This window comes from Bubalus kerabau, chromosome 12 (assembly GCF_029407905.1).
Source record: "Bubalus kerabau isolate K-KA32 ecotype Philippines breed swamp buffalo chromosome 12, PCC_UOA_SB_1v2, whole genome shotgun sequence".
NCBI classification, from domain to species: domain Eukaryota; kingdom Metazoa; phylum Chordata; class Mammalia; order Artiodactyla; family Bovidae; genus Bubalus; species Bubalus kerabau.
This window is the reverse complement of record NC_073635.1, coordinates 79,800,143-79,819,477: the sequence shown is the minus strand read 5'-3', so window position 1 is coordinate 79,819,477 and position 19,335 is coordinate 79,800,143. Positions and strand designations below refer to the sequence as shown.

At 44.4% G+C, this 19,335-nt stretch overlaps 1 protein-coding gene across 22 annotated transcripts in view; it reads left to right on the top strand.

Annotated features, from left to right (window-relative positions):
- Positions 1 to 19,335, top strand: part of DOCK9 (dedicator of cytokinesis 9) — a 285,572-nt gene that overhangs the window by 197,100 nt on the left and 69,137 nt on the right. For all 22 annotated transcript variants that reach the window (XM_055542924.1, XM_055542919.1, XM_055542920.1 and 19 more), the window contains 12 exons: positions 317 to 409; positions 1,651 to 1,774; positions 2,129 to 2,250; positions 3,537 to 3,623; positions 3,991 to 4,080; positions 5,582 to 5,697; positions 5,971 to 6,040; positions 6,841 to 6,966; positions 7,536 to 7,607; positions 15,489 to 15,635; positions 15,831 to 15,914; positions 16,867 to 16,978. In XM_055542924.1, coding sequence (XP_055398899.1) covers positions 317 to 409; positions 1,651 to 1,774; positions 2,129 to 2,250; positions 3,537 to 3,623; positions 3,991 to 4,080; positions 5,582 to 5,697; positions 5,971 to 6,040; positions 6,841 to 6,966; positions 7,536 to 7,607; positions 15,489 to 15,635; positions 15,831 to 15,914; positions 16,867 to 16,978 — 1,243 coding nt within the window. The remainder of the gene's footprint in view (positions 1 to 316; positions 410 to 1,650; positions 1,775 to 2,128; positions 2,251 to 3,536; positions 3,624 to 3,990; positions 4,081 to 5,581; positions 5,698 to 5,970; positions 6,041 to 6,840; positions 6,967 to 7,535; positions 7,608 to 15,488; positions 15,636 to 15,830; positions 15,915 to 16,866; positions 16,979 to 19,335) is intronic.

The window sequence follows — 19,335 nt, the reverse complement described above, 5'->3', positions numbered from 1 at the left end:
CGCATGAGAGTTTGCTTGTTGTACATGGAAGGGAAGGTTCTTCAGACTGAGGGATTGTGTCAGCAAAGGCATGGAGGTGAAAGTAAGCAGTGAGCTGTTGCTGTCCACGGAGTGGAGTAGGGATAGGGGAGGGCTGGGAGGTGAGCGAGGGGAGCAAGGGGGCTTGTGGGTCTGGAGTCTTGTAAGTAGGAGAAATCCATCAAAGGGGGCTTCATTTATGCTATAGGAATGCTGCTTTCTTTACAACACATCTGAGTTTAATTTCTTGCTCTATTGATTGAATTCTGGTATCTCCCTTTGCTAATTCTCATTTTAGTGCATTTACGGCAGACCTGGTGGGCCACTATTCACAGAAAGCGCCTTTGCTGCGGTTTTACACCATCACCAAAACCCAGAATTTTATGATGAGGTAAGTGAGGTTTTCAAGGGAAAACCTAGTTTAACCAGTTTTGAGGAAAACTCTAATTTCTTTGCCTAGCAAAGCAAAATTCAAGAGAAGCTGCATATAACACTGAAGTTACAGTGCTAGAACTAAATGTTGAAATATTTAGTTTACTTAACTTTTCTAATTATAAGAGCAACACATTTATTTAAAAAAATAAGTTGGAAAGTACAGATAATGCAGAAAAGAAGAAGTCAAAATTCTTCCTGTATCACTACCACAATTAATATTCTCACCTATTTCTCTTCATACTTAAGTATAATTAAACATCTGTTGGACCTGAGAATCTTCCTTATTTTGGGGTTTCCTTATGTAGAATTTTACGCTTCCTTGGTGGCTCAGACGGTAAAGAATCTGCCTGCAATGCAGGAGACCCAAGTTCGATCCCTGGACTGGGAAGATCCCCTGGAGAAGGAAATGGCAACCCACTCTAGTATTCTTGCCTGGAGAATTCCATGGACAGGGAAGACTGTCAGGCTACATACAGTCCATGGGGTCACAAAGAGTCAGACACGACTGAGCAACTAACACACACGCATGGAGAATTAGAATGTAGTTCACTCAAACTACTGTGGGAATCCTGCTTTTAAATAGTCAAACCTGGTTTTTCATTATGGCTTGGCTGTGGTAACAAAATGGCATCTCTCATGTGTTTTCCAGTTCTTTCTAGAGTTGAAATACCAACTTTCCTGTTTTGGGTCAGTGAATTTAGTCCATTCATGCTACTCTAGCAAAATACGACAAACGGGGTGGCTTGTAAAGAGCAGATATTAGTTGCTCATGGTCCTGGAGGCTGGAAGTCTAGGATCAGGGACCAGCCAGCATGGTCAGGTGAGGGCCACCTCCCAGGTCACAGACTTCTCAGTTGTGTCCTCACATGGCAGGAAGGATTGGGGAGCTCTATAGAATCTCTTACAAGAGCATTAATCCCATTCATAAAGGCTCCACCCTCATGACCTAATCACCCCCAAAGGCCCCACTTACAACCATCACCTTTGGAGCTAGGATTTCAATTTATGAATTTGTGGGGTGGACACAAACAGTTAGACCATAACAGTGTGTTAAGGATCCATTTCTTCAACAGTCTCAGATCCCTTTAACTGCAGGCGTTAATAAATCAGTTTGGAGACCAAACACACATTTGTGCATGGGTGACATGTTGTTGTTTTGGAATATAAGAAAGATTGTTATTTTTGTCTTCCCTGCAGATTAAAATAGAATTGCCCACCCAGCTACATGAAAAGCACCACTTGCTGTTCACATTCTTCCATGTCAGCTGCGATAATTCAAATAAAGGAAGCACAAAGAAGAAGGACGTCGTTGAAACACAAGGTTTGAATGTCATCATCCCTTTGATTGTTCACAGCTTGTGCATTAGGTTCTTAAATTTCGTTTTGATTCTAAATTTGAGTACTTTCACTGAGGGAGTGTTTAGATGAATTAGAGAAGGTAGCATGCCTGGCTCACATGTGTACATTTTATAGAACATAGTTTTAGAATGCTCATCCCGTGGAGGCCGACATGCTTTATGACTCTTTTCTGCAGAGGCTATTTTCTGAGTCGTCTCAGTTTCTTAGTCATATTGGTATTAGCAGTTCTTAAAGATCGGGCAGTTTAGTAACGTGGCTGTCTGCATCATTTTCCTACACTTCCAGTAATTGTTGTTGTTGTTCTTTGTTTCAACAGTTGGATATTCCTGGCTTCCTCTCCTGAAGGATGGAAGGGTGGTGACTAGTGAGCAGCACATCCCTGTCTCAGCCAATCTCCCGTCTGGCTACCTTGGCTTCCAGGAGCATGGGATGGGCCGGGTATGGGACTTTAAGATCAGTTTACCCCAGTTCCTTCCAAAAGCATGCAATATATTTTCCAGTCCCAATATTTTGGTTTTAGTTATTCATTTTACAAGTAAACTTAGCCCATTGGAAGGCTTCCATGGTGACTCAGATGGTAAAGAATCAACCTGCAATGTGGGAGACCTGGGTTCGATCCCTGGATTGGGAAGATCCCCTGGAGAAAGGAATGGCTACCCACTCCAGTATTCTTGCCTGGAGAATTCCATGGACAAAGGGGACTGGAAGGGTATAGCCAAAGGAGTTGCAAAGAGTCAGACACAACTAGGTGACTTTCACTAGGCCACTGGAAGGCAGTGCTGGTAATAGTTATCATAATCTAGAATTATAGTTTGGGCATTTTATAAGCCCTGAACTGGCACTGCTTCAGCAGGGAAATGGAAACTTGAGGATGAGATGGGAGTTTGTCTCTGCAAATTAGCCATGCTCAAATAAAAATATGTTCTTACAGCCATGCAAATGATTAGAAATTGTGTTCCAGCTTATTGTAAGTCTAGTAAGCAAATCCTTTATCCACTTCGTATCCCTTTCTGATACATTTCTGATTCATGAAAGCCTGAGTCTTCTCAGATTTCTCCAATTGGTTTGTTGATTTTATATTCTTTTTAGCCATCTTAAATTTTATCGACTTCAGTTTTATAACATACTTAGTTAAGATCTGCTCCATTTCATTGTGAATGGCTTTTAATATCTCTGCATTTAAATAGCACCAAATTTGGGCCAATGTTATGGACAGATAGTTAAAATATTCAAAAATAAGGGTAAAATCATAATAGTATTCAGTTGTTATGATTGTTATTATATTATTCCTAGTCTGAGAATGAGAAAAGTGGAGGTTTCGGAAATAAAAACAAGCACAAACATGACCAACCGTTTTCAGGTACTTGGAATACTTACTGTCCTATTTATTTTATCTGGTACCTTATGCCATCACTTTCAGAATCCTGAGTTCAAGTTTGGTCAAGTGATTGGTAAAATTGGAACCTTTCCCTCTCAGATGGACAATAATTTGTAGAGCTGCAACTATATAGAAAAGATAGCTTAGACAATCTATTAAGAAGAGCATTGTACTTGGGAGAAGGAAGTGGGCATGGTTACATGCCTACCATGAGCCAGGCATAAATAACAAGTCAGTGAAGCTGTCTGGCGTTCAGTACTTCGTCAGTACACTCAACTGAAGATGCTGTTTGAAGCCAAGGTCACTAATCTGTTGGGATGTGTTTTTTCCCTCCATATTTTTTCAGCATTATGGTCCAGAAATTAAATGGGTAGATGGAAGCAAGCCTCTGCTCAAAGTTTCAACTCATCTGGTTTCCACAGTGTACACTCAGGTACATGCTGTTCCATTAAAATTAGCAGTGACGGCTTTGTGAATGAATTTGCATGATTTTATTAGCAGAACAAAATCATAATTGATATGTTACATAGATATATTTTCACTCTGTAAGTCTTTTTGTAAAGAAAGAAAGTACATATGTGGTGCTCTCATGTAATGATATAAATGGATAGTACAAATAACAGTTCTCACAATAAATTTTCCACTTTTGTTGGAGGACCTTTGAAGTCTTTTGTTTAATTTTATTTTTTATGATGTTTCATAGTCTGAATAAAACACGCATGCTGCAGAAGCAAATACCTCTGTGTCCACACAGATATGCTAACAGGCTTTCATTTTCCTTTCTTCTTTTATCTCCGCAGGATCAGCACTTACATAACTTTTTCCAGTACTGTCAGAAAACCGAATCCGGAGCCCAGGCTTTAGGAAGTGAACTTGTAAAATACCTTAAGGTATCAGATGTCTTTCTTAGTAACTCCCTTTTTTCTGTTTGGTGGTGAGTGTTGTTCCCACCCCTGAAAACCTTATAAGGCTGCTCTTCACCAGATGTTCTCACAGTGATATCGTCTCTAGGGTTTTAGATAGGGGCAAGGAGTAGACTCAGAAATGATACGACTTCTGAGTATGGTATGGCAGTCTTCACCCAGCCCCACATATACTTTCTCAGGCCGGCCTAAAACGTGATTCCACATAGAAAACCAGCCACTTGTAGGCTTTTTCTATGAGTGCTCACTGCACACAGAGCACGGTCACAGGAGCATAAAAGACAGTGACTTCAGTCCCACCGTTAAGTAACTTCTAGTTCATTGTAGGGGACAACATAACCTTGGTAAATGTATTCTAGGTGGGAAAAAAAAGAACAACAGAAATAATGCACATAAACTCCTGAGGGCAGGAGGAGAAGGGGATGACAGAGGATGAGATGGTTGGATGACATCCCCAACTCAGTGGACAGGAGCTTGAGCAAACCCTGGAAGACAGTTAAGGACAGGGAAAGCTGATGTACTGCAGTCCATGGGGTTGCAAAGAGTCGAACACGACTGAGTGACTGCACAACAACAATGCACGTAACCAGCCCTAGCTTTGTGCAGACAGGAGGCTCCTGGGGCGAGCAGGAGGGTTGGTCCAGGGGAGTCTCACCCAGAACGTGATTCTAGGGGAGCAGTAGCTAAAAATGTGTTCTAGGCATTGGGACAAAACAGACATAGTGTGAGAAGTGGAAATAGTTTGATTTAAGCAAGGAAAATGGAATGGGGATTCTGAAATCCCTGCTTCAAGTCCCCTTTCAGCTATATCATAGGAGCCATGCGACTTGAAGAGGAACCTTTTATTCATTCTCCATTGCTGCTCTAACAAATTACTGCAGACTTGGTGGCTTTAGCGACTTCATTTTCACTTTCACTTTGGTGGCTTTAAACAACACAAATCTGTTCTCTTGCACGTCTTGTAACTCTGAAGTCTGACATGAGTCTCACTGGGCCAAACCCAGGACGTTATTAACAGGGCTGAGTTCCTTTCTGTAAGCTCTGGGAGCTGATCTACTTCCCGGCCTTTTCCAGCTCCTCAAGGATCCTGCACTCCTTGGCTTGTGGCCCCTTCCCACATCTCAAAGCCAGCAATGTTGCATCTCGGAGCATCCTTCCCCACCACTCTCCTGCTCCCTCTTTGACTTCTAAGGACCCTCGTGATTGCTTTGGGCCCTCCTGAATAATCTAGCAGAGTCTCCCATCTCAAGGCCAGCTAATCTGACTAGCAGCCCTAATTCCCCTTTGCCATATAACATAGTCACAGGTTCTGAGGCTTCGGACATAGACATCTCTGTCCAGTAGGTTGCCACTGTCTCCGTTTGTTTCAATGGGTTTCTTCCGTCTGTGTTTGAAGCTGAGTGGAAATTTCTTGGGGTCGGTTTACTTTTAAAATGATAACACGAACCTTGCCATCCTACGCCTGTAGAGCCTGCACGCGATGGAGGGTCACGTGATGATCGCCTTCTTGCCCACCATCCTAAACCAGCTCTTCCGCGTCCTCACCCGAGCAACCCAGGAGGAGGTTGCGGTCAACGTGACACGGTGAGCGAGGTGGAAAGGTGGTACCCTTCTTCCCTCTCAGTGTGTCCACATCTGGAGCACAGCCATACGTATCTGGGGTGCCAGTACATGTTGAACATGATATTTAAGAAACTTGTTTTGATCCCGTATGTGGGGACCCCATCCAATGCCTCGTTTCCTCGTTTCCTGTGGTGCCAATAGCATCATCATTGTTCTACTGCTACTGTGATAATAATGAAATGTTTCCATTTCCACATTACTATTCATTGCTTTATTCATTCCTGTGGTGTGTAGGGTCATTATTCATGTCGTTGCCCAGTGCCATGAGGAAGGATTGGAGGGCCACTTGAGGTCATATGTTAAGGTATGTAAATTAAACTGCCCCGGTCATTCAGATCTGTGGCTCTCCAACTTTTCTTCTAAGGACCTATTTTATTTTCCTTAAATCTAGTTATTTGAAGGTGTATTTTGGATAACACTTAACACCTCTGCTTTCTCTTCTATTCCTGTGCACCTGAATGAGGGGGATGTCCAAAGAGGGGCAGCCATTCATTTATTTCCTTAATTTCATCCTTTCAGCTACATTTCTTTCTTTAAGGGTTTTTTCAAATAATGTGACCCAAATGATATAGAGGTTTAAAGATGGAAGGTTAGCTCTAGCCACCATCAAATTGGACTATGTAGGAAAGCAAGAGATGACATTAGATAAATGTCAAAAAGTTCATCATTTACATACAATATTCAGTGAACATAGTGGCCTTTACTGTTCTGAATAGTACACATGTTCTATTTAGCCTTGAACACCTCTGAATTGTAGTTGTGTATTAATTTATATTTAAACTAAGTTGGGGTGCTTCAAGGAATCAGTTGCTGCATGTCAGTCATGTGACACGTTGATTACAGTTTTGGGGAGGTAGAGTTCTGTCCTGGAAGACCCACCAGCTGAGTCAGATGGTTCACGTGTTTTGATGGGTTCCCTGAAGACACCCTGGGCTCCCTCTTCCTGTCACATGACACCCACCCTTCCCACCTTCCGTGTCCACACCTTCCTCTCCCACCCATCAGTGATACCTGGTCCCTGGTCTCCAACCTTGGGAGCCTCTCCAACTCTCAATCCATCTTGGAGAACCAGTGCACTAAAGTATCTTTCCCCTTTCTTCAAAGTATGCATATAAGGCCGAGCCATATATTGCTTCCGAATACAAGACAGTGCACGAAGAGCTGACCAAATCCATGACCACGATTCTCAAGCCTTCTGCCGACTTCCTCACCAGCAACAAACTACTCAAGGTACGTCGGGAGGGCCAGTGTGGCTTTGCGGTGGGCAAATTGAAGAAACTTCAAACTTCCTGGCCTGATCAATTTCACCCTCTTTGTGCTTTTGGAGACAGTCAGCAGCTCCTCAAAGCAGGTAACAGAGATAACTCTTCAGTAGCAACTCTGCTGTTAATGCTTCTGCTCCAAAGCGAGCCACAAGGCATTACTACATTCAGAGTTTCACAGTCATATTCAGACCAGTGGCAGACACTGAGTTAGAGACTGTAGAGGCAAGAGCCCGCAGGTGGGAGTCAGCCGAGAGGAAGGGCCTCGTATGAGATCCGGGGCGCCCGTGGCTGGCTGTGCCATGGTAGGTGTAAGTGCCCAGTTTCCCGGTGGGACAGCGCTGTTTACTGCTGGACACGTGGAAGCAGGTGCATATCTGCCTTGCCCCTCGGGTCCGATCGTTCGTCAGGAGGTTCAGCTGTGTTTTCAGGTCACACTTGTTTCGTGTCAGTGACCTTACTAAGAGAGTAAATGTCTCATCTTCTGATTTGTTGTTTTCCTTACTGGATTCTTTTTTTTTTTTTTTTTTTTTTTAGTATTCGTGGTTTTTCTTTGAAGTTTTGATAAAATCCATGGCTCAGCATTTGATAGAGAACTCCAAAGTTAAGGTACGTCACTTCCTCTCAAAGTTCGCCCAGCAGTTCTCAGGGGAAAGTCTCTCTCATTGTAGCCAGCACTTATTAAAGCTCTCTGGGTGCCAGTCCCAGTACTGCTCTAGGGGCTTTCTGAGTAGTAAGGCATTTTAGCTTTACAACAACCCCACAGGCGGAAGTGCTAGTCTCGCCCCTTGTTTTATGGATGAAGAAGCTAAGACCAGAGTGCATGAGTGCCCAGGGCCGTGCTATGGTGCATGGAGGGAGGGGGCTTTGTGACCAGTCAGGCTCCAGAGCCCACGTTCATGGAGCACTGTTATTAAAAATCCAAACAGAAGTATGTCTTTTCCTTTGACTAGCTTAGAAGTCTTCACATTTGTGGAAGTAGGAGTAGCAGCTTAAGCATTCATTTAAAATGTAATTACCCGGTGTTTCTTAAGTGTCTTGAACATGGTACATTATTCTCAGGAACTTGGATGGGAAAATCTAATATGACCACACAGCCTCGGTAGCCAATGAGTGGACTCAGAGACACAACTCCATCCCCACCGCACACCTTCTCCCTGTGGTTCCCAGATGTGTGTGACTCTCTGGGTCCCAGGCTGTCCCCTGGTCCCTGCTGGATTCTGCCACAAGATGAACTGACTCTGGACTGACACCACCGCTGGCTGTCTGAGGCTCAGTGTAGATACATATTTATAGGATTCCAATGCAGTAAACCCAGGCGGCCATGGGCAGAATTGCTTCTGAGACTCTCTGGGTCCCAGAATTGCTGTGTGACGGGATTCTTGCTGCATCTTAGCTCCGCAGAAGTGGAGTCTCGGGGCATGTGGTTGGGCGCAGTGGGTGCTTGAGCAGGGAGCAGCCGTCTTGGAGCCCAGCAGCCCCTGCAGTGAATGTGGGAAGGATAAGGGGGCCCGAGGGAGGGAGGCTTGAGCTCTGGGCCCCCTGGACCAGGGATCTGGGTGCAGAGCAAGCCTGGGGAAGGGCCTGTGGATTTTGTCAGGTGGGAGGGTGTGGCTCAGAACCTAAAGCTGTGCTTTCTGCTATACAGCCAGTGCTGGAGCCTGAGGAGGTTTCCTTTTTTTTTCCCCCTTTTTAAATCCAATTTTAGTGCACAGGAAGATGCCAGATGGAGGTGGGCCCTGCCTTCCACAGAGTAACGTACCATCTAAATCATGCCAGCACAGCCTGCCAAGGGAAAAATCTAGCAGATTGTCTCCTTGGCAGTATGCAGCTAAGTAGGCACACTCACACACGTGTGCCGTGCGCACACACACACACACCCTCACCATGTTATGTTATAGTGCCTTTCTGTTAAAGATGTCATCTCCTATTCAAGACAGCCTCTAGGCCAGTCTTAGTCTGCTGAGACTGCCACCAGAAATACAATACTCCGGGGGCTTGAACAACAGAAACTCATTTCTTTGTGATTCTGGAGGGGAAAGGTCTGAGAGCAAGGTGTCTGTAGGGCTCGTTTCCTCTGAGGTGTCTCTCCTTGGTTTATGGGGGGTCTTCTCCCTGCTTGTCTGCATCCTAATATCCTCCTTGCGTGTCCTGTAAGGTTAAGGCTCATCTTGATGACCTCATTTTTATCCTAATTTCCTCTTCGAAGCCCCTATCTCCAAAAACGCTCCCATTCTGAGGTGGGCTTAGGACTTCAACATCGGGCTTTTGTGGGGTAGTCGGGGAGAGGGACACAATTCAGTTCACAACAAGGCCCTACTGGATTTTCATTATTTTTGTCTTTAAACGGGATCACTTCAGAGACTGGCGACTTGATTATATTTTTTAAAATAGCCAATTTGTTCAGAAGGTATTCGCTGAGCCCTTATTATATGCTAGTCTCAAAGGTTATGCAGTTAAATGCACTGTGGTTCGTGCCCTCATGGAGATCAGGTGGGAAAATGTGCAGTTAGACCACAGGAGCTATGGTCAAGGAGGTGAGGAACACGTCTGAAACATTTCTGAGAAGTGTATTTAAAATCAAATATCAAATGGCACTAGTGGTAAAGAGTCCACCTGCCAATGCAGGAGAGGCAAGAGACATGGGTTTGATCCCTCGGTCAGGAAGATCCCCTGGAGGAAGAAATGGCAAACCCACTCTGGTATTCTTGCTGGGAAACCCCATGGACAGAGGAGCCTGGTGGGCTACAGTTCATGGGGTTGCAAAGAGTCAGACACAACTGAGCACACACAGATCAGTGTCTAGCCTAGAACTGTGATGGAAAGTTAATAAAGGGTTGTGTGTGTTCTTTTCTCAAGATGCCAAATTAAACCACAGAATTTTGGGATCAGTAGCGACCAGAAAGCCACCTTCTTGTGCAGCTGCCCCCTTATTTCACAGACGTGGATGGTGGAGGTCTAGACCCATGAAGATCTAGATCCTTGCCCAGGATCACACAGCCTCACAGAACCAAGAATCATGCCAAAGTCAGAGTCAGCCCCTCACCAGTGTCTTGCCATTCCCAGCCTATTGCCCAGTTCTCTAGCTCCACAGATAAACATTTAGTTTATCCTTTAGGGCTTTACACAGGCCCCTCAAGTGCTGCCATGCACAACCTTTTCTGTAAGTTAATTATATCCTGATCTCAAAACAGCATTCGGAGGGTTTTTAGAGGTAGTTTATTTTAAAGCATTCCAGCTTGAAAAGAAACACAGGCATCCAAAAAGAGAATGCTTAACCATAACATAATTTACTATAAAAAGGGATTCTGAACACCTGCCCACCACTCGGGGGAGTCCGACACTGGTCACTTTCAGAGGGGCTCCCCTCCCCCGTGACTTCTGCTTCCGTGTCACCCAAGATACCACCCTTTCCCTAAATCATGCTTCCCTTCCCTGAAACCACACGTTTTTAATTTTTGTAGGACTTAAAAATTGAAGTAGAGTTGCTTTACAATATTATATAAATTACAGGTTGTAATTGTAATTGTGATTCATAATTTTAAAGGTTATATTCCATCTGTAGTTATTATAAAACATTGGCCATATTCCCCTTGTTGTACCATATATCCTTGCAGCTTATTTTACATCTGATAGTTCTTGCCTCTTCTTCCCCTGGCTCTATATTGCCCCTTCCAATTCCCTTTCCCCATGATACTGCTACTGCTAAGTCACTTCAGTCATGTCCAACTCTGTGCGACCCCATGGACTGCAGCCTACCAGGCTCCTCCGCCCATGGGATTTTCCAGGCAAGAGTACTGGAATGGGGTGCCATTGCCTTCTCCGTTCCCCATGGTAACCACTAGCTAAGTCACACCTTGGTCTAGGAACTTCTTTTCTGCTTTTGAAGCCTGCAGTCACTTTGCCTCATATCTTAGGTGATGAGTTGTGTATGGTTGCATCAGCTGTTTTAGTGCTTGTCTTGCATCTGTAGAGTTGCATGCCCTAGTCTCCAGCCCCTGTGCTCTGGATTTAGGGAACAAGTTCATATTCACCATTTCTGTACCATTGGTGGTTTCCAGAATCATGGTCAAATCCCCTTAGAGTTTTTCTGTTTTTAGGCTGAAGATTGTCAAAATACTCCAATGTGTTTATAATCCTGACCTTGACCTTTTTCCTCATTGGTGAGTCTTATCTTCAGTTGCTGTAACCAGGCACACACCTGTCTCATAGGAGCACCTGGGCCATGGTTCACAGAAGAGCTAGACAGTGCTTTCAGTGTCCTTTAAAGTCTGACACAAACCAGCACTTGGGGTCATAGAGTGTGATGAGCCTCGGTCTTCATTGTCCACTCCTGGTGCTGGCCAGGCTGTTTCATCTGATGCACACGTATAGGGAGGGATAGACCTGCACGCTGTCGTGCCGAAGGTAGAGGCAATGTCATGTGTCCACCTTCCCATCCCCAGCCAATCAAACTATGACCCCTTTGCGGAGGGGAGCTGAGAATCAGAGCCTCTCTCTGAATTAGCATCTGAAATAGTCAATTTCCATATCACTGCAGATGGACCTGCGAAGTTTGGATTGATTACTTGAGACCATTCCAGACTTCAGTGTTCCATAGGTGATGTACTTAGAATGTATAATAAGTAGTTTTGGGGGGAAAATGCAAAATAGGCCTCACTGTGGCCTCCTGAGGAATTCCCAACCCCCAGCTCCACCCTGCCTCTAAGGTCAGCGTACTTTAGGTTTTTCTTCCCTGTGGTTTAGTTTTAGCAGCTATAATTTCAGCAGACTCATTTTGAGTTTCCTTCCCTCCCACGTTGACTCAAGCAAATTGTTAGCATTCCACAGGTGCTCTTGCAGGAAGCTGGAAACCTGGGTGGGGACAGGCCGAACCTCTTCCCTTAAGTCTCAGTTGTTTAGCTTTCAGCCATTTTCTGTCTTAATTGAGCAAGAAAAGAGCTTCCATTTGAAGAGTGAAAGAAGGGAGGTGTGTTTCCTGTTCTGAGTGGACTGCCCAGACTTCTCCTGAACAATATGTGAAACTCTGTGCATCTGAGATGGCAGAATGGTTAACAGCCATGCTTCCATCCACAAGGGCGTGTTTCAAACAGTGTGTGCTCCAGGCAGAGCATTGAGGAGAGATGCAGGCAGAGTGGAGAGTGTGGCCTCCACCGTGCAGTTGACAGAGTCCTTGGAGAAGGAGAACACGCATTTAGAGGAAAGTGTGTGAAGGTGTCCGTGTGAGCTCCAATACAAGAGGACATTTGTGTGGTGCTGGAGCTGGAGCTCCACCTGGGCCTTGAAGGCCGCCTCCCTTGTGGGAGGAGAATGGGGGTCCGGCAGAGGAAGGAGCTCATGCCCAGGTACGGGCTCAGGCTGAGGGTAGAGGGAAGAGTGCAAACAGGATTAGCTCAGAGACAGCGAAGAGACTGTGGGGGAGCTTTGCGGGCAAGCAGCGGACAGTTAGAGATCCTGGAGAGGAAGGGTAGTGACAAGGTGAAATTGAGTGTGCATTACCAGAGTGGTTGGAAAACTTTTATACCAACAAGTCTGCCTTCCCCCTGGAGTTTGAATAGTCTGTGGGCGGGCAGACCTCTCACCAGCAGCATCTGCTGGAGGCAGAGATGGTGGGGGCTGGGCCGCCATGGACGCGGCCGCAGCACTGAGGGAAGATCCCCCAGCAGGACGTGGTCAGGAGTAGCGTTTCATTTGGCCAGGAAGTCCCCTGCCATCTCAGCGTCCTGTCCTGAGCCACCACTCATGTACTTTTACTGCCCTAGACATCAGCTCGTTAGCCTAGGTCATGTGCTTCCATCTCAGTTTATAGCGCTCTCCGTAAAATCGTCTCATCACCTCAGTCTTTATCACCCTTCCATGTGCATCTTACCTCATTGCTGTGTTGCCAAATTAGGACTCTTGACAATAGCTGTTTGTCACAAGGGGGGAGCTTCATCTCACCCTTCAAAGGCACTGAGTTACCACCTCCTAATCGCCAAGCAGTATTGTTGGTTGGTTGGTATGTTAATTGTACACCACTCGTCACCACACTTCTTTCCTTTTAATAAAAAAAAATTATTATAGAAAATTTTAAAAGGAAAGGGAGTAGTTTAATGAATCTCACGTACCTCTCACCCACTCAGCTTCAACAGTTATCAACACTCTGCCATTCTTGCTTTATGTATCCACCCCCACACTTCTCTTTTTCCTAGCGTATTTTAAGAACATTTCCTCAATATTTTATCATTTCCTCTGTAAAACTATAGTGTATAATATCCAATGGGTAAAGCCTTTAAAGAATAGCCATTGCACCATTTTGATAATATCCAGTGGGTAAAGCCTTTAAAGAATAACCATTACACCATTATGACACTCAGTAAAGTTAGCAATATTTCTTTATTATCATCTAACACCCCATCTGTATTCAGTTTCCCCCAGGTGTCTCGAAAGTGTCATTTTACAATTGGTCTGAATCGGGATCTGAACACTGTCCACACATTGCCATGGGTTGATGTGGCCCTGAAGTTCTCTTGGACCCTCACACTGTTCCTTCTCCATTTGTTTGTTTCTTAATGCAGTGTATTTGTTGAAGAAAGTAAGCCACCTGACCTGCAGAATTTCCCACACTCTAGATCTGGCCGATTGTAAGCTTGCAGTAATACACTACCTGAGTCTCTGTACCCTCTGTTTCTTGTGTAGTGATATCTAGAGGCTAAACTCCTTTCAGGTTTGATTTTCTATGTGGCAAGGATACACCTTAGTTGGTACTCCTGTATCTTACTTATCAGGAGGTATAGGATGCCCAGTTGTCCCACTTTTAGTTGTGATAATATTGACTCATAGGTCCATGTGGCCCACCCCATCCCTCCATTATAGAATTTTCCATCCACTTTTCATGGTTTAAGCAGCTGTTAACTCAGCACCATTCGGTAGGCTTTTCTTGGGAGACCTCGTTTTTTAGGAGTGGCTGGCTTGGAAGCTACCTGGCAGTCATGTCTAGTGGTTAGAGTTGGCCTTGCCCGAGTTCCTGATAGCTAATGGTTGATGGAGGCTGACACCTTGGGATCTAGAGTTACTGGTTTGCCAGAATGGAACAAAATCCTTTTGGAATTTCAGATTTTACTGTTCTGTTTATGAAAGTAGATAAACTTCCAATTCTTATGACTTGATCCTTCCCTCACTGGATTCTTGAGTTTATGTACATTTACAAAGATTGTCTTGTTATTGGTGTGAGAACTGAGATTACTGTAAAGCTGGAGTTCCAAAATTTCATTATAGTTTCTGGTATTTAAAGCATAAAATAATGCATGCTCTCATACCAAAATACCTAGGCTCCAGTTCTAGTTTTACAAAATGCTGTTTGTTTGCTATTAAGATACTGGTTTGGCTCCTCCAAAATAGGCCAAAATAATAGTGGCTTTGATAAGACAATAGGTTAATTTCTCTCTTTTAGAAAATTATGATCCATAGGCAGCTCAAACAGTGGGAAGCTTGTCCTGCAAGGTCATTTGGGGACTCATGTTCCTATCCAATTATCCAGCCCAGGTAGCATCCTTGTCTGCATGGTTGAGAAGCTGGCTCACCACCACCCCACATTCCAGGCAGTGGCAAAGAGAAGGATTCGGAAGGCAAGCGTAACTTCCTCTTATAGCCCATTGGCCAGAATGAGTCGCATGACCATTATCTTGCCACAAGTTACCCTGGGAAACGTAGCCTCTAGCTGGGAGGCCATGTGTCCCTGTCAAACCCTGGCATTCTGCCACTAAAAGGGAGAAGGGAAGGAAGGATATTAAAGGTCAGTTAGTATTCTTTATTGAATCTTTTCAAGCTTCAGTTTCCTCTCGTCTGTAACATAGGGATGGAAACACCCCCTGCTATGGCGTTAGAATCACATGCATGCATGGACCATCCAGTACAGCCCGCTTCCCATTCTGGGTCCTCAGTAAATTGTTCCACTTATGGAGCAGGAGAGGGGTGGGAGAGGGGGCAGTACGGCCTCACAGAGCAGAAAGCACACAGGCCTTTAACTCACTGTATAAATAGATCCAGGTTTGAGTCTCTGTTATTGTTAGTTGTGTGACTGAAGCCGCATTTACCTGACCTCTCTGATTCTCTATAAAATGAGAGTGTTTAAGAATTTAATGAAAAGGCTATATAAAAATATCTAGTACAGTGCCCACTATGTAGAAGACACATGGTAAGTAGTAGCTAATCGCTAAGTGATCGTGTGTAATTTCTTAGGTATGCATTCCTGACAGAGAAAAAAATTACTATGTAAAGTTAAAGAGGACTCCTCCTGAGCAGTTTCAACTAGTGACATACAGTCACCATTCTGTGTGTGTTCAGTTTGAATACTTGAGGCTTAACCCTAAGCCAGTGCTTTCTAAAGCAATCTCTGCATTTTACTTTGGCTGATTTGAATGCCTGTACCTTTCAGAGATGAGATTTCTATTCCCCAAAAAACAGTTCAACTTAAAAAAATAATCAGCGTTTGCTCTAAACCCTTTTCAGCTGTTGCGAAACCAGAGATTCCCTGCCTCCTATCATCACGCGGTGGAAACTGTTGTGACCATGCTAATGCCTCACATCACGCAGAAGTACCGAGATAACCCGGATGCGTCCAGGAACGCCAACCACAGCCTGGCTGTGTTCATCAAGGTGGGGGGCCCTCCAGCGGGGAGGGCGTCCACTGGGGGCCACATGTGCTCTTTCTAGCAGAGTGACTCGTACGCAGTAGGTGCTCAGCGAATGTGTTTATGCCAGAGGACAAACTTATTCACAGTAAACACTGATTTGAACCCAACTTTCCACGACAGCCTGAATACTAATCTTTGTGGGTTGTTTCCTCCGCAGAGATGTTTCACCTTCATGGACAGGGGCTTTGTCTTCAAGCAGATCAACAACTACATCAGCTGCTTTGCTCCTGGAGATCCTAAGGTAGTGTGTGTGCCTGCATGTGCATGTGTGTGTGTGTGTTACACACTTCTTTTTGTCTCTCTGAGTGAATCCAGATACCTACCTATTTCTCTGGGTTCACATCAGAATTTTCTTTCAGTCCCAGAGGCACTACTCACTGCCCTCCCTTGGAGATACTAACTATTAATAACTAGAACTCACAGTAGTATGTGAGATATTGTGTGTGTGTGGTGTGTGTGTGTGCACGCACACACGCGTAGTCACCAGGTCATGTCCAGCTGTTTATGACCCCTATGGAATCTAGCCCACCAGGGTCCTCTGTCAGTGGGATTTCCCAGGCAAGAATACTGGAGTGAGTTGCCATTTCCTTCTCCAGGGGATCTTCCCAACCTAGGGATCATTCCGCATCTCCTGCATTAGCAGGCTGGTTCTTTACCACTGAGCCACCAGGGAAGCCTGTGTAAGATATTAGAGACACAGTAATTCCAAATGCAACATAAACATACCTGTTGGTTTTTCTCATAAATACCTGAAATGACTCTCAGCTGCACAACTAAAAGTATTCTTGTTACAAATCATAGTTTATTTAACAAGATAACAGAAGGAACCACACAGCCTTTCTCTGCTAGAATTTTCTGTTTCTTTCCTTGTGTGTCTATTTTAAAGGTCTGCCTTTCTCATTTTTTTCTTGCTTTGAATCTGGTCTGTAATTATAAGCTGCCTGAAATCCTTTATTGAAGTTGGAGGAGCATAAATAATAAATGCCCTAAAAGTCAATGGAGAACATTATTTAGCAAAATGTGTTCCCTGTTTTCAAGTGAATCCCTGAAGCCATGCTGAAATCTGTAAAGTACCCTAGAGCATGTAGCCCTGAGACAGGGAAGAAGCCATAGGCACGTCATTCCTCAGGGGTTTCTTAGGAGGCTGTGCAGAGTATCCATAACTTATGACTATAACCCTTTTTTTCCTGCAGACCCTCTTTGAATACAAATTCGAATTTCTCCGTGTGGTGTGCAATCATGAACATTATATTCCTTTGAATTTACCAATGCCATTTGGAAAAGGCAGGATTCAAAGATATCAAGGTAATCTATCTTTAAATATATTAATCCTAGTCTTTTTAAAAACAGAGCCATTCATTTTAAATAAGAGAATTAGTTCACACATGACATTAAGAATATCTGACGTTTTTCATTGGTGAATTCATTTTTTTTCTCGTTTCCATTTTTTAAAAAAAATTGATAAAATGCTTCATAGGAACTTAACTTTTTTTTTAGCAAACTTAACAGACCATTGATCATGCCAGTGTGACTCTTTTTTCATTGAACGATCCCATTGCTTAAACAATAGAAATCCTTTTTATTTACTGTAGTTTATTTTTATTTGTTTCACTTTTCCTTTTTTCTTATGAATTAGCTTTTCTTTCACCAACTGTGGAGTCAAATGACACTCCTGTAGGTAGGTGTGGGGTGTGACGCTGCTTTCTTGCATCTTCCTCCTTTAAAAGAAAAAGAATGCAAGTGATTGCTGAAATGCTTACGTGTGCTATGCATTTAGGCATTTCCCATGTACTTGGATCAATTTTAAAATTCACGATAAGCCAGTGAATTTGTTCTCACTGTAGCTAACACATCCGTAACATCCCCGGGAGGCGTCTTGTTTCTTGCTCCTGGGATCACTAGGTCCTCTAGGAGGTTTCTTTAAGAAGTAAAGCAAACAAACAAAAAACACTGCTTCACTTCTAAAGTGTATTCTCCCACTGTTTTCCTAGTCCTTGTTTATAGCAGTAGCCGTAACCTTTGTCACACGCAACACGGCTTTTCACATGCTTTCTATGTTTGCATGTTGAGTCTTTATTAACTGTTCTGTATCCTTTCTGAGTTTGAAGAGAATTAAGCTCACAGAGATTTCTTAGTCTTCACTGAGTACGTAATTGAGTAAGACTAGTAATCCACCTAGTCTCTCGGGTCTTTCATAGTAAGACTGGTAATCCACCTAGTCTCTCGGGTCTGTCATAGTGCGGTATTTAGCACCTTGTATGCGCTCAGGATTATTTATGCTGCAGGAGAGAAAAAGTGGAAGGATGCCACCAAACTATTTGTTGTTGCCTAGTCACTCAGTTGTGTCCAACTCTTTGCAACCCCATGGACTGTAGCCCGTGAGGCTCCTCAGTCCATGGGCTTCTCCAGGCAAGAATACTGGAGTGGGTTTCCATTTCCTTCTCCATCAAATTATTGATGACACCTAAATCAAGTGACCCTGAAATTCAGAGAGAAATACACAAAGGCATTCATTCAGAGACATAAATATCTTAAATGCCCAAAAGAGGCTCAAACTGTCTATAAAAAGCAAGATAGGGACCGTGGCCTGACATTGGTTATCATGCATTCAGCAAATATTTGCCCAACACCAACTCTACCTAACCTTGGGATACAGTTGTGGACAACAAGGATGAAGTCCCCGCCTGTCAGAGTGATGAGTGCTATGGAGAGGAAAAGTGAGGGAATGGGATAGGAAGTAGGTGACATTGAGATCTGGTGGCCAGGAAGAGCCTCACTGAGAAGGTGACTTTGGGGTAATAATTGGAAAAGGTGCAGGGTTGAGCATTCTGGGCCATTCAGAATCCCCCGCCCAACCCTGCCCCACCACCTGTCTCCCCCTGAGCTGTTCCCCACACGCCAGACACACCTGCTGGTCCCAGCTCCTCACTCCTGATGCTTCTCAGCCTCACACAGCACCTCGCTGGGGTCCTCGTGTTCCTCCCAGCCAGTCACTCGGCCAGTCACTGGATCTGGGCCTGGCCAGGTCCTTGCCTCTCCCAGCACCCCACCCTGCACCCTTAGCCCACCAGCAGTTACTGGCCCACCTGTCCTTGGGGACCATGACTGTCTTTTCCTCTCACCTGTCAGGGTGCTCAGGACCTCTTTTTCTGCCCAGTGGTAGGGCAGTGAACCTGTATTAATCTTCCCCACTGGCCCACCGCAAGACTTGCACAAACTCTTGTAGACTATCAGAGAATTTGGAGCTAAAGGGACAGGTGGCTTCGGTATGAATTTTCATAACTGCACCAGTAGGAATAAGGTTTTTTATTTTGTTGTTTTAGCATTCTCCTTCCTCTCACCCTTCTCACCTGCTCTTCCACCTTCCTCTCTGCACACACACGTACTCACATGCACACATACATGTGTACAGTTAAACCCATAAATAGTTTTCTTCTAAGGGACTCATGTGAATTCAGGCTATGAACTGTCTTTTCAATAATCTCTGCTTAAAACAGTGGACACAAGTGTTCTGGAAGGTCCTGGAAAGGGTTCCTAGGACTTGAGTGAGAATCTAAATAGGGTTAGAAACAACTGCCCAGCGTGAGATTAAAACCAAAGTAGAGGCCCATTGACTTTCCTCTAACAATGGATGCGGTATAAGAATTTAAATCCAAGCCACA